General features: G+C 52.0%; 2 protein-coding genes across 2 annotated transcripts; one reads left to right on the forward strand and one right to left on the reverse strand.

Annotated features, from left to right (window-relative positions):
- Positions 1-1,428: 1,428 nt before the first annotated feature.
- MIND_00385200 (uncharacterized protein) lies at positions 1,429-2,848 on the forward strand (the record flags this gene model as incomplete). Its single annotated transcript, XM_037360683.1, has 5 exons — positions 1,429-1,471; positions 1,520-1,633; positions 1,680-2,447; positions 2,496-2,723; positions 2,778-2,848. The coding sequence occupies 5 exons, from the start codon at positions 1,429-1,431 to the stop codon at positions 2,846-2,848; spliced, it is 1,224 nt and encodes a 407-aa protein (XP_037223568.1).
- Positions 2,849-11,826: 8,978 nt separating this feature from the next.
- On the reverse strand, positions 11,827-13,807 carry MIND_00385300 (WD-REPEATS-REGION domain-containing protein; the record flags this gene model as incomplete). The annotated part of the gene is made up of 6 exons (XM_037360684.1): positions 11,827-11,907; positions 11,957-13,110; positions 13,155-13,206; positions 13,270-13,411; positions 13,461-13,591; positions 13,643-13,807. The coding sequence occupies 6 exons, from the start codon at positions 13,805-13,807 to the stop codon at positions 11,827-11,829; spliced, it is 1,725 nt and encodes a 574-aa protein (XP_037223569.1).
- Positions 13,808-15,181: the final 1,374 nt, after the last annotated feature.

Consider the following 15,181-nt stretch of genomic DNA (forward strand, 5'->3'; position numbering starts at 1 on the left):
CACCAGCGGCACGCGGAGGCCGTGGCCGCCGCGGCGAGGAGCGCGAGCGTCGTGGTGAGGAGGCGCATGTTGTCAAGTTCGGGTTTTGGGTGCTGTGGGTGTGCGATGCCGTCAGACTCAGCAGGGCGACGACGCAAGGGAGCACGTACAGTTTTTGCGACGAGTCAAGTTTGTTTGTTTGGGGGTCTGGGGAGCTACGGTAGGGTGCTGCTCCTTTATATACGCAAAGAAGATGGTGACTAGCGGCGGGATGCGGACGGCGAAGCTGCAGCTGGACGCCGCTTCTGGCGCGGGTGGGTGGAGCGAGCGTTGTGCGTTGCTTGTTTCTACAAACTCTGGATCTGTTGCCGCGGCGAGCGGGCATTGGGAGTCCACATAAGTAAGTAGTACCATTATCCATACCGGGGCATAGAGCGATTTAGTGGCGGGACGCGGACGGCGAACCCCGCCCTTCTTGCTCCCTCGAGTTCCGAAGCGGGCGAGCGCAGCGCTGCAAGTGGGATGGGGCGTCACCGTCGTCCCCGCCCGGGCCCGGTGCTTCGCTTAATCTCCTCGAGGAGCGGAGGCGGCTTAAACGGGGGCGGGCGTGAATGCGCGTCAAGCCAGTGTGCGCTCCGCAGTTTTGAGGCCCAGCGACTGGAGCGGAAAGAACGTGGGTATCGAGGCCAAGTTGCGACCCGATCACGCCCTGGCCGTGACGTCGACGTGCTGACGTACCCATCCACTCTGTCCGCCCAGCCTGAGCCTGCACCCTCGGCTTGCCCCAGCCAAGTGCCAACGCGGGCCTGACGACCGTCGAGCGGCGACCGTCGTCCGTCGTCCGTCGCGGGGGGCTAGGCGTAAGATGTGCGGCGATGGAGAACCGCACGTCTGCGTGATGGCTTCGCGGGCTGCTGATTGTGTTCTGGCCCCAATTTAGCCGCGGTCGGAGGACGTGTGCGGCGCCGATCTTCCCGCACGTATAGCATGGGCATGATCGCCGCGATGGGCATGTGGCGGCGCTGGGGCGTGATATGCTGATGGCAGACTGGTTGGCTTGGGCCACAATTAATAGGAGTTGGTGAGTGCGAAGCTAGCCCTGGGATGATCATCTCGTGCGGTGTGCCTCCCGTCGAAGGCGCACGACGTTCACTGCTGGTGGGCATGGCTGCGGCCATGGCAACGTCTTGTCGCAACGCCGCAGCGCCACTGATGTGATGTGATATGCGATCGCTTCTCCGCTTGGCACGCGGCACGGTATAAAGGGCCTTGTGGAGCGTCGGACGGGCAGAGCTCCCGGTCTCCCTCGCCCTCGCCCTCACCCCGCCCCTTTCTTTTTCCTTTCTTCCAGAGCACACTGCGTGTGTCTTTGTCTGCCTTTTTCCCGCCTCTTCGCCAGTCCCGCTTATACTTCTTTCCTAACGACTACGACTACCTACTCTAACAACCATGGTCGCGACTTCTTTCCTGAGGGTCGCGTTCGCCGTTAACAGTGCGTCTCCCTTCCTTCCTTGCCACAGATGCTGACATGCGCTTGCAGTGGCGCTCGCCGTCTCCGGCATGGTAATCCCCCGTGTCCCCGCTGGCACGCAGTTCATCACGGGCCCCTGCTCGTCCGACGCCGACTGCGCCTCGGGCTGCTGCACCAAGAACAGTGCGTCCCCTTCCCCTTCCTTCCTCCTCGCTGACCTTGGCCACAGCCGGCAAATGCGGTGCCCGTGCAGTCGCCGAAGGCCCCGGCGGCGGCGGAGGCTGCGGATTCGGCGCCGGTGGTGCTGCCGCCGCCGCGCCCGCCCCGGCAGCCGCAGCAGCCGCCGCCCCACCGCCCAACGTCGGCGGCCCGCCGTTCGACCCCGCCGGCGTCCCCAACGTCGGCAACGGCGCGGGCAAGCAGTTCATCGGCGGCCAATGCCTCTCCGCCGCCGACTGCAACTCCGGGTGCTGTGCCGGCCCGTCGGGCATCTGCTCCGGCGTCGGCGCGCAGACGCAGGCGGGCAAGACCGGGTGTGGATTTGTTGCTGGCGGTGTTGGCGCGGCTAAGCCTGCTGCTCCCCCGGCCGCTGCTGCGCCCCCCGCGGCCGCCGCCCCCGCTACGCCCCCACCGAATGTTGGTGGCCCGCCCTTCGACCCCGCTGGTGCGGCCAACGTCGGTAACGGCGTCGGCAAACAGTTCATCGGCGGCCAATGTCTCTCCGAGAAGGACTGTGCCTCCGGCTGCTGCGCCGGCCCGTCCGGAATCTGCTCGGGCGTCGGCGCGCAGACCCAGGCTGGCAAGACCGGATGCGGCTTCGTCGCTGGCGGCGTCGGCGCCGCTAAGCCCGCTGCACCCCCCGCCGCCGCTGCTCCTCCCGCCGCCGCCGCGCCCCCCGCTGCAGCTGCTGGAAGCGGCAAGCCCGCGGGCACGCAGTTCATCACCGGCCCGTGTGCGAACGACGGCGAGTGCGCGTCTGGTTGCTGCACCAAGAACAGTGCGTCTTGCTCCCCTTCCACTCTCCCACTGAACTGACCGCGTTTAGCTGGCAAATGTGGCGCACGTGCTGTCGCTGAAGGCCCCGGCGGTGGAGGAGGCTGCGGCTTCGGCGCTGCCCCCGCTGCTGGAGGCGCCCCCGCTGCTGCTGCACCCCCTGCTGCTGCTGCACCACCCGCTGCGGCGGCTGGCAGCGGCAAGCCGCCCGGCACGCAGTTCATCACCGGCGCGTGCGCGAACGACGGCGAGTGTGCGAGCGGGTGCTGCACCAAGAACAGTGCGTCTCTTCTTTCTACTTACGACTGAGCGTTCCGTGCTGACGGTGTTGTAGCTGGCAAGTGCGGCGCGCGCGCGGTCGCGGAGGGCCCCGGCGGCGGAGGCGGATGTGGATTCGGCGCCTAAGTTAAAAGTATAGTCGATTTGGAGTGTATATTGAGACGGAAACAATCAGAATGATAGGATCGAGCTGTTGATTCTCGTTGTGTGGTGTTGTTGTCCCTCGGTCGCTGTCGCACTGAAGTTGTTATAAGAATAGCCTTGAAGTATACTGTAGTCTGGCAATCAAGTTTCCATGTTACCTATTACGCAGCCTATACTAATAGCCTTGAAGTATACTGTGTAGTCTGGCGACCAAGTGTCCAGGTTACCCATTACACAGCCAAAAAGAAAAGACCTTGCCAAAATCAAAATGAAATTTTTCAGTCTTCTTGGGCACATAAAAAAATATAAAATCAGGGGGCAGTTAATCAAAGTACTACTGTAGCTGTTTGTAGGAGTGAAACAGTTTTCCAACCATGATGCACTTGCAACGGACTGAAACAGGAAACAGTGGTTGCATTGAGCGTGATGGGTGTCATGTGACTGAAACAATGAGTGCATGAGGGACGGATGAGTTGAAGTGGCAGGGATGACTCTCATGCATTGTTTGACACATTCTGTCAGTGCTTCGACAATTTTACTGCTGATCATATATAAAGAGAATATTGTACTGTCTGTACCTACTTTCACGCTCACTCCGCACCCTGCATCGCATCCGCATCCGCCATGAAACGCAAACATATATCTACTCCTCGTCCATCAACTATAATATGCTTCATTGCTCAAAATAATGTATTTTTTCGTTTGGTACAAAACCTGACACAGTATGACCGTTGACCGTGATGCGTTTCACGATACTGCAACGAAACACCCCAGCCGTTCTGTGTGATGTTTCACTCCTACAAACAGCTACAGTATGTCTAAATCCTACATGTATCATCCTTGGCTATATACACTAAGCAGACTTGCAGGGCTAAGTATTACACATATCATACATGCAAGTACTATTGAAGTATATCAAGAAGAAGGAGGCTTATAGTAGGAAGCCCAATCCTCTCCATGAACAAAGTGCTGATAGTCAAAGACAACTTCAGGAACACCAATGACCTTGGTGTTCAGTGGCATGCGGAAGCCAAGGCGGTGATGTGGAGGTAGCCAGAACAGTAGATTCCCAGTGGAGGAGAGAACCCAACCATCATCATCAATATTCCAGGATAGGGAGAGATTAACCTGTGCTGTGCTACTATCCCATATGCGGATTGTGGTATCATATGACCCAGAAACAACTGTATTTCCATCTGGGGAGAAGGCAACAGATTGAACCCCATGTATGTGGCCTGTGAGAGGAGCTCCTACTGGCTCACCACTTGCTGCATCCCAAATGCGAACTGTTTTGTCATATGACCCAGAGACAATTCTCTTGCCATCTGGGGAGAAGGCAACAGATCGAACCCAATTGCTGTGTCCTGTGAGAGGAGCTCCCACTGGCTCACCACTTGCCGCATCCCAAATGTGAACTGTCTTGTCATCTGACCCAGAGACAATTCTCTGTCCATCTGGGGAGAATGCAATAGATTGAACATAATCAGTGTGTCCTGTGAGAGGAGCTCCTACTGGTTCCCCACTTGCTGCATCCCAAATGCGAACTGTCTTGTCATCTGACCCAGAGACAATTCTCTGTCCATCTGGGGAGAATGCAATAGATTGAACATAATCAGTGTGTCCTGTGAGAGGAGCTCCTACTGGCTCACCACTTGCTGCATCCCAAATGTGAACTGTTCTGTCAGCTGACCCAGAGACAATTCTCTTGCCATCTGGGGAGAAGGCAACAGATTGAACCCAATTGCTGTGTCCTGTGAGAGGAGCTCCCACTGGCTCACCACTTGCCGCATCCCAAATGTGAACTGTTTTGTCATATGACCCAGAGACAATTCTCTTCCCATCTGGGGAGAAGGCAACAGATCGAACATCATTACTGTGTCCTGTGAGAGGAGCTCCTACAGGCTCACCACTTGCTGCATCCCAAATGCGAACTGTTTCATCATTTGACCCAGAGACAATTCTCTTGCCATCTGGGGAGAACGCAACAGATTGAACCCAACTATTGTGTCCTGTGAGAGGAGCTCCTACTGGCTCACCACTTGCTGCATCCCAAATGCGAACTGTTTTATCATCTGACCCAGAGACAATTCTCTTCCCATCTGGGGAGAAGACAACAGATTGAACCCCATATGTGTGTCCTGTGAGAGGAGCTCCCACTGGCTTACCACTTGCTGCATCCCAAATGCGAACTGTCTTGTCATCTGACCCAGAGACAATTCTCTGTCCATCTGGGGAGAAGGCAACAGATTGAACCCAATTGCTGTGTCCTGTGAGAGGAGCTCCCACTGGCTCACCACTTGCCGGATCCCAAATGCGAACTGTTTTGTCATATGACCCAGAGACAATTCTCTTCCCATCTGGGGAGAAGGCAACAGATTGAACCCAATTGCTGTGTCCTGTGAGAGGAGCTCCCACTGGCTCACCACTTGCCGCATCCCAAATGTGAACTGTTTTGTCATATGACCCAGAGACAATTCTCTTCCCATCTGGGGAGAAGGCAACAGATCGAACATCATTACTGTGTCCTGTGAGAGGAGCTCCTACAGGCTCACCACTTGCTGCATCCCAAATGCGAACTGTTTTATCATCTGACCCAGAGACAATTCTCTTGCCATCTGGGGAGAACGCAACAGATTGAACCCAACTATTGTGTCCTGTGAGAGGAGCTCCTACTGGCTCACCACTTGCTGCATCCCAAATGCGAACTGTTTTATCATCTGACCCAGAGACAATTCTCTTCCCATCTGGGGAGAAGACAACAGATTGAACCCCATATGTGTGTCCTGTGAGAGGAGCTCCCACTGGTTCCCCACTTGCTGCATCCCAAATGCGAACTGTTTTGTCATATGACCCAGAGACAATTCTCTTCCCATCTGGGGAGAAGGCAACAGATCGAACATCATTACTGTGTCCTGTGAGAGGAGCTCCTACAGGCTCACCACTTGCTGCATCCCAAATGCGAACTGTCTTGTCATCTGACCCAGAGACAATTCTCTGTCCATCTGGGGAGAATGCAATAGATTGAACATAATCAGTGTGTCCTGTGAGAGGAGCTCCCACTGGCTCACCACTTGCCGCATCCCAAATGTGAACTGTTTTGTCATATGACCCAGAGACAATTCTCTTCCCATCTGGGGAGAAGGCAACAGATCGAACATCATTACTGTGTCCTGTGAGAGGAGCTCCTACAGGCTCACCACTTGCTGCATCCCAAATGCGAACTGTTTTATCATCTGACCCAGAGACAATTCTCTTGCCATCTGGGGGAGAACGCAACAGATTGAACCCAACTATTGTGTCCTGTGAGAGGAGCTCCTACTGGCTCACCACTTGCTGCATCCCAAATGCGAACTGTTTTATCATCTGACCCAGAGACAATTCTCTTCCCATCTGGGGAGAAGACAACAGATTGAACCCCATATGTGTGTCCTGTGAGAGGAGCTCCCACTGGTTCCCCACTTGCTGCATCCCAAATGCGAACTGTTTTGTCATATGACCCAGAGACAATTCTCTTCCCATCTGGGGAGAAGGCAACAGATCGAACATCATTACTGTGTCCTGTGAGAGGAGCTCCTACAGGCTCACCACTTGCTGCATCCCAAATGCGAACTGTTTTATCATCTGACCCAGAGACAATTCTCTTGCCATCTGGGGAGAACGCAACAGATTGAACCCAACTATTGTGTCCTGTGAGAGGAGCTCCTACTGGCTCACCACTTGCTGCATCCCAAATGCGAACTGTTTTATCATCTGACCCAGAGACAATTCTCTTCCCATCTGGGGAGAAGACAACAGATTGAACCCCATATGTGTGTCCTGTGAGAGGAGCTCCCACTGGTTCCCCACTTGCTGCATCCCAAATGCGAACTGTCTTGTCATCTGACCCAGAGACAATTCTCTGTCCATCTGGGGAGAATGCAACAGATTGAACATAATCAGTGTGTCCTGTGAGAGGAGCTCCTACTGGCTCACCACTTGCTGCATCCCAAATGTGAACTGTTCTGTCATCTGACCCAGAGACAATTCTCTTGCCATCTGGGGAGAATGCAACAGATTGAACATAATCAGTGTGTCCTGTGAGAGGAGCTCCTACTGGCTCACCACTTGCTGCATCCCAAATGTGAACTGTTCTGTCATCTGACCCAGAGACAATTCTCTTGCCATCTGGGGAGAAGGCAACAGATCGAACCCAATTGCTGTGTCCTGTGAGAGGAGCTCCCACTGGCTCACCACTTGCCGCATCCCAAATGTGAACTGTTCTGTCAGCTGACCCAGAGACAATTCTCTTGCCATCTGGGGAGAAGGCAACAGATTGAACCCAATTGCTGTGTCCTGTGAGAGGAGCTCCCACTGGCTCACCACTTGCCGCATCCCAAATGTGAACTGTTTTGTCATATGACCCAGAGACAATTCTCTTCCCATCTGGGGAGAAGGCAACAGATCGAACATCATTACTGTGTCCTGTGAGAGGAGCTCCTACAGGCTCACCACTTGCTGCATCCCAAATGCGAACTGTTTCATCATTTGACCCAGAGACAATTCTCTTGCCATCTGGGGAGAACGCAACAGATAGGAGCTCCCACTGGTTCCCCACTTGCTGCATCCCAAATGCGAACTGTCTTGTCATCTGACCCAGAGACAATTCTCTGTCCATCTGGGGAGAATGCAACAGATTGAACATAATCAGTGTGTCCTGTGAGAGGAGCTCCTACTGGCTCACCACTTGCTGCATCCCAAATGTGAACTGTTCTGTCATCTGACCCAGAGACAATTCTCTTGCCATCTGGGGAGAATGCAACAGATTGAACATAATCAGTGTGTCCTGTGAGAGGAGCTCCTACTGGCTCACCACTTGCTGCATCCCAAATGTGAACTGTTCTGTCATCTGACCCAGAGACAATTCTCTTGCCATCTGGGGAGAAGGCAACAGATCGAACCCAATTGCTGTGTCCTGTGAGAGGAGCTCCCACTGGCTCACCACTTGCCGCATCCCAAATGTGAACTGTTCTGTCAGCTGACCCAGAGACAATTCTCTTGCCATCTGGGGAGAAGGCAACAGATTGAACCCAATTGCTGTGTCCTGTGAGAGGAGCTCCCACTGGCTCACCACTTGCCGCATCCCAAATGTGAACTGTTTTGTCATATGACCCAGAGACAATTCTCTTCCCATCTGGGGAGAAGGCAACAGATCGAACATCATTACTGTGTCCTGTGAGAGGAGCTCCTACAGGCTCACCACTTGCTGCATCCCAAATGCGAACTGTTTCATCATTTGACCCAGAGACAATTCTCTTGCCATCTGGGGAGAACGCAACAGATAGGAGCTCCCACTGGTTCCCCACTTGCTGCATCCCAAATGCGAACTGTCTTGTCATCTGACCCAGAGACAATTCTCTGTCCATCTGGGGAGAATGCAACAGATTGAACATAATCAGTGTGTCCTGTGAGAGGAGCTCCTACTGGCTCACCACTTGCTGCATCCCAAATGTGAACTGTTCTGTCATCTGACCCAGAGACAATTCTCTTGCCATCTGGGGAGAATGCAACAGATTGAACATAATCAGTGTGTCCTGTGAGAGGAGCTCCTACTGGCTCACCACTTGCTGCATCCCAAATGTGAACTGTTCTGTCATCTGACCCAGAGACAATTCTCTTGCCATCTGGGGAGAAGGCAACAGATCGAACCCAATTGCTGTGTCCTGTGAGAGGAGCTCCCACTGGCTCACCACTTGCCGCATCCCAAATGTGAACTGTTTTGTCATATGACCCAGAGACAATTCTCTTCCCATCTGGGGAGAAGGCAACAGATCGAACATCATTACTGTGTCCTGTGAGAGGAGCTCCCACTGGCTCACCACTTGCCGCATCCCAAATGTGAACTGTTTTGTCATATGACCCAGAGACAATTCTCTTCCCATCTGGGGAGAAGGCAACAGATCGAACATCATTACTGTGTCCTGTGAGAGGAGCTCCTACAGGCTCACCACTTGCTGCATCCCAAATGCGAACTGTTTTATCATCTGACCCAGAGACAATTCTCTTGCCATCTGGGGAGAACGCAACAGATTGAACCCAACTATTGTGTCCTGTGAGAGGAGCTCCTACAGGCTCACCACTTGCTGCATCCCAAATGCGAACTGTTTCATCATTTGACCCAGAGACAATTCTCTTGCCATCTGGGGAGAACGCAACAGATTGAACCCAACTATTGTGTCCTGTGAGAGGAGCTCCTACTGGCTCACCACTTGCTGCATCCCAAATGCGAACTGTTTTATCATCTGACCCAGAGACAATTCTCTTCCCATCTGGGGAGAAGACAACAGATTGAACCCCATATGTGTGTCCTGTGAGAGGAGCTCCCACTGGCTTACCACTTGCTGCATCCCAAATGCGAACTGTCTTGTCATCTGACCCAGAGACAATTCTCTGTCCATCTGGGGAGAATGCAACAGATTGAACATAATCAGTGTGTCCTGTGAGAGGAGCTCCTACTGGCTCACCACTTGCTGCATCCCAAATGCGAACTGTCTTGTCATCTGACCCAGAGACAATTCTCTGTCCATCTGGGGAGAAGGCAACAGATTGAACCCAATTGCTGTGTCCTGTGAGAGGAGCTCCTACTGGCTCACCACTTGCTGCATCCCAAATGCGAACTGTTTTATCATCTGACCCAGAGACAATTCTCTTCCCATCTGGGGAGAAGACAACAGATTGAACCCCATATGTGTGTCCTGTGAGAGGAGCTCCCACTGGCTTACCACTTGCTGCATCCCAAATGCGAACTGTCTTGTCATCTGACCCAGAGACAATTCTCTGTCCATCTGGGGAGAAGGCAACAGATTGAACCCAATTGCTGTGTCCTGTGAGAGGAGCTCCCACTGGCTCACCACTTGCCGGATCCCAAATGCGAACTGTTTTGTCATATGACCCAGAGACAATTCTCTTCCCATCTGGGGAGAAGGCAACAGATTGAACCCAATTGCTGTGTCCTGTGAGAGGAGCTCCCACTGGCTCACCACTTGCCGCATCCCAAATGTGAACTGTTTTGTCATCTGACCCAGAGACAATTCTCTTGCCATCTGGGGAGAACGCAACAGATTGAACCCAACTATTGTGTCCTGTGAGAGGAGCTCCTACTGGCTCACCACTTGCTGCATCCCAAATGCGAACTGTTTTATCATCTGACCCAGAGACAATTCTCTTCCCATCTGGGGAGAAGACAACAGATTGAACCCCATATGTGTGTCCTGTGAGAGGAGCTCCCACTGGCTCACCACTTGCTGCATCCCAAATGCGAACTGTTTTATCATCTGACCCAGAGACAATTCTCTTCCCATCTGGGGAGAAGACAACAGATTGAACCCCATATGTGTGTCCTGTGAGAGGAGCTCCCACTGGCTTACCACTTGCTGCATCCCAAATGCGAACTGTCTTGTCATCTGACCCAGAGACAATTCTCTGTCCATCTGGGGAGAAGGCAACAGATTGAACCCAATTGCTGTGTCCTGTGAGAGGAGCTCCCACTGGCTCACCACTTGCCGGATCCCAAATGCGAACTGTTTTGTCATATGACCCAGAGACAATTCTCTTCCCATCTGGGGAGAAGGCAACAGATTGAACCCAATTGCTGTGTCCTGTGAGAGGAGCTCCTACAGGCTCACCACTTGCTGCATCCCAAATGCGAACTGTTTTATCATCTGACCCAGAGACAATTCTCTTGCCATCTGGGGAGAACGCAACAGATCGAACATCATTACTGTGTCCTGTGAGAGGAGCTCCTACAGGCTCACCACTTGCTGCATCCCAAATGCGAACTGTTTTATCATCTGACCCAGAGACAATTCTCTTGCCATCTGGGGAGAACGCAACAGATTGAACCCAACTATTGTGTCCTGTGAGAGGAGCTCCTACTGGCTCACCACTTGCTGCATCCCAAATGCGAACTGTTTTATCATCTGACCCAGAGACAATTCTCTTCCCATCTGGGGAGAAGACAACAGATTGAACCCCATATGTGTGTCCTGTGAGAGGAGCTCCCACTGGTTCCCCACTTGCTGCATCCCAAATGCGAACTGTCTTGTCATCTGACCCAGAGACAATTCTCTGTCCATCTGGGGAGAATGCAACAGATTGAACATAATCAGTGTGTCCTGTGAGAGGAGCTCCTACTGGCTCACCACTTGCTGCATCCCAAATGTGAACTGTTCTGTCATCTGACCCAGAGACAATTCTCTTGCCATCTGGGGAGAAGGCAACAGATCGAACCCAATTGCTGTGTCCTGTGAGAGGAGCTCCCACTGGCTCACCACTTGCCGCATCCCAAATGCGGACTGTTCTATCATCTGACCCAGAGACAATTCTCTTCCCATCTGGAGAGAATACTACTGCATTGACCCTACTCTCAGCTTGAATCCCAAGCAGGAAAGTAGGCCACTTTATCCAATGGCCTTGGCTTATAACCAAGCCCTTTATCTTATATTCATCCAGCAACTCATGACATCTTGCTTGCCTTGGAATTTGCCATAGAGCTGAGACATACAAATGAGGTGTGCTCTGACTGATACATTTCCCAAAGACCATCAGAAATCTTCCCATATCCTCTAGCTGATTCCAGAGCCCCTGGTTCTGGCCCTAATCATCCAATAATGTCAATCATAAGTGCATTGTGACATGACAGTGGCCTACCTCCTTATTTAACCTACTAACAATACTCTGAATCTGATAGATTGTCTCCCCAATGTATCCTATCAAGCTAACAACCTCTACCCATAAACACCACTTCATCTTTAGAAACTCTCTCAGAGCATTTGTATCTTGACTATTCATAGTGATGTGCCTTATCCAATGCTTGCTGCAATATTGTAAGACCTTTGAAATGTTTGCCACAATATCAATATTCTGCTCAGAATTCAACTTATGGGATGTAGGAATGTTGCAGATATTGAATTTCAACTGTGCTCTCAATATTTGAAGTACTTGTCCAAAGACATATGTCTGGGCTCCTTCTGAACTACAGCATAAATCTCCATTCTGGTGTTCTTCTGGTGCCTGAAGCATGAACTCCTTGAAGGATAGATGATATATATAGACCAGTCCCATATGATCCCTGAGATCTGGAACATGGATTACTGCACTGAGCTCCATCAAGGTGCTGTGAACATCCTCCTTTGTCTCTTCCAGCAATGTGGAGAGACTTTCAAGATCTAGTGGCTCCACCAAATTAAGTACAACATACAGAATATGAAGTTGTCTTGCATAGGCAACTGCCTCTCGTTCATCTGCTCTGTAGGGTGGCTTAGCCACAGCTGACACAATCCCATGGTAAAGGGCATTGATCTCTTTATGGCCCCTTTTAAGCCCTCGGAGATACTCCGCTTCCTTATCCCATTTCTGGGACCCCTTATGGTCAATATACAGGACAGATGTTGCTGCATAGATAAATAATCCTGCTGACTGTTGTTTAATATATAAGAGAGCTGAAGCAGCCTTTTCCTTGTTATGCCACTTTGGTGAATTGATTGGCAGTTTAAAGTCAAGATACTTCTGAATGTCTGCTTCCACAGTTGTTGGATCTTGATCATCTAGTTTCATCTCAAAGGCAGCTACCCGGAGTGGTCCTGTCATGATAGTCGCAGGAACTTCTGGCCGTCCAGTTAAGAAGAACCGGACTTGGGAAGGAATCTTGTTCCTAGCAGCAGAAAGCCATGAAACTACAGTTTCACCATGATTTTCCCCACATTCATCCAAAGCATCCAGGCAGATTATCCACAATGGAGAGCCAGCAGGAAAGTCCATCTTGCATAGCAGTTGAACCACAAGCTTGTCAAATTGGTTGGCAGTATTTTCATCTAGAACCTGAAACTTGTTCTCCTCCAGAAAATTTGACAGCAGCTGTTGGAACTGTGGATTATACTGAGCTAGCTGATAGGCAAGTGCAATAGGCACGCTGGAGCTGTCACTACGTCCAGTAAAGCGAGATGAAAAGAAAAATGAGGCTGCAAGAGCTGAGCATTTGGCAAGTTTCTCAGCTACAGTCTTAGCAATAGTTGACTTCCCAGAGCCAGCAGAACCACTGAGCAGCAAAAATTGATGTGTGTGAGTGAGAGATGTAAGGTGATCAATGATTTGGGCTATAATTTCCACCCGTGTGCCTTCAAGACATACATCTGGAGTATTGTCAGCATTGTATCTGGCAGACACCTTGTACTTGTTGGCCAGCATATTCATAGCATATTTCATCTTTACTATGGACAGATCAATAGTATACATTTGCAGGGTGTCAACTTACCATCTGCTTCCATCCTTTCTTGAGTTGCACTCAAGATACTGCTGTTTTTTATCTACCATTTATTTAGTGTTTGATAAAAATAAGGATGCAGGATGCAGGACAGGGCATTTCCTACCATGTATTCTTCTGCCAACTCATGGAGTTTGATCTTGACATGTTTAAGATCTTTTGCAAAAATTGGACTTAGCCACAAATATCTCTTCTTCTGGGATTTCTCGCGGAGCTTGTCACACCGAACAATAAAGGGCTGCAATTCACTAGTAAAAGTGTCAGTGTCAGCTGTTTCAGAAGCACCATAGATCTCACCTTTGAAACTCCTGGAAAACCTTATATGACTGTGTAATGGGTTCTACCTGGGCTGTCTCCATATGCATGGCACATAAAGATTTAAGCTTCTGGATGAGTGCTGGAAGCTCTTCCTTGTTGCTATTTGCTGTCTGCAACACATTTGAAACTCATGTCAGAGATACTTATGAAGTAAGTCTCACCGAGACAAGATTCAGAAGACCTTGTACTCCTTCAAGTGCTATCCCAATCGCGTCACCAGCCACAGGGATACTAGGTGCAACCTTGGCAGCTAATCCAACAGCTTCAGCTGCATAATCAAGGGCATGACTATGGCTCTTCTTCTGCTGAGGTGGGGGAGACGACATAGTGGTGGTTTGAGACGAAGGGGACGTCGAGGGGTCGAGCTGTCCGCTGCATGCCTCTGCCTATCCGCGTGGCTTCTGCGAGGCCGTGAGAGTTTCCCGTGATGATCGTGGGTATGCGGGGGGCTTCTTATCCCTGCGCTGTGGAACTAAAATTCAGGTTGATGAGGGGCACTGGCAGATGCGCTAAACCGCCACAGTCTGCTCACCTTTCACTCGATTCCCGCAACACGCATGCACACTCAACTCCAAGCTCGACTCCCCACTTCGCCGCGGCGCCAGCATCCCACGCACGTCTCGGCCCATCGATTCGGACACGTCAGAGTGGATATAGCACCGATGTCCAGGTTTTTGGCGCGAAAGAGTGGACAAGTTCCATTTAAGTATACACTCCACATTCGGCACTGCTGAGGCGTTGCGCGCGTTCGAAATTCCAGCGTCGCGGATCCGGAGTGCGCATTGCGTGAAGTGTTCTTTCCACATGATCCCCGGCTTATGTGGCGCGTGAGGTCGTTGCCCCCCAAGTCTACAAGCAATTGTCTCGACGGGATAGCTGACGCTGGATGTGGCAAGAGATGCGCGAGAAGCCAAGGGACGACGTGGCACCTGATTGCCAGTGATTGATGTGCCGGTGCTGTGATGCAATGGTGGTTATATAAATTGGGATTAGGGTTTTTATAATACAAAAGGTGACAAAATTATTATTCAAGAAGGGAAAAATGTGAACAGTGTTCAGCGATCCCGGTAAAGAATGACAAACTGCCACCATTTGCCGAACTCAGAGATCCGAGCTCTGCATTTCGCCGTGGTGTGCTCAATTTTACTTCAAGAAGCGGCGGGCTAAAACTCTGGCTCTGGCTGGCGGACGATGATCCGCCTGCGCGCAGCCGTCATCGGGAGCGCCAAGCACAGGCCTTCTTTGAACATGCGCATCACTTTAGCTTGGCCTGGGCCCGGTGGTGCGAAGGGTGTCCAGAGCACGGTCCGGAGCGCCGGGAACGCGTCAAGCGCGGGCGTCGAGTGCGTGCATAGCGGGGCCGGGGCCAGGGAGCACATCCGGGCCAGGGACGGAGACAATGAAGGCGATGCCACACGAGGCCCGGGGCAGCGTGCGGGCGGGAGAAGAGCGCGAGCAGCCGTGGGACGAGCGTGGTGCCGCCATTGTTGGTGATATATTGCTCGTCCACGTGGAGCTCGAGCTCGCGCAGGAGTGGGAGGGATGCGGGAAGCGCGAACTCCTCATCATCGGCGAGGACTGGCAGGTGCAATCAATTAGCAGACACATCAAGTAAGAAGGATGACGTACAGAGGCACGCGAGGCGCAGGCGCTCGTCGCTCGACTGTCGGCGCCGCAGCGAAGGACAGAATGTTCATGCC

The sequence above is a fragment of the Mycena indigotica genome, assembly GCF_014461135.1.
Source record: "Mycena indigotica strain 171206Taipei chromosome Unknown Mind.scaff0003, whole genome shotgun sequence".
Lineage (NCBI taxonomy): Eukaryota > Fungi > Basidiomycota > Agaricomycetes > Agaricales > Mycenaceae > Mycena > Mycena indigotica.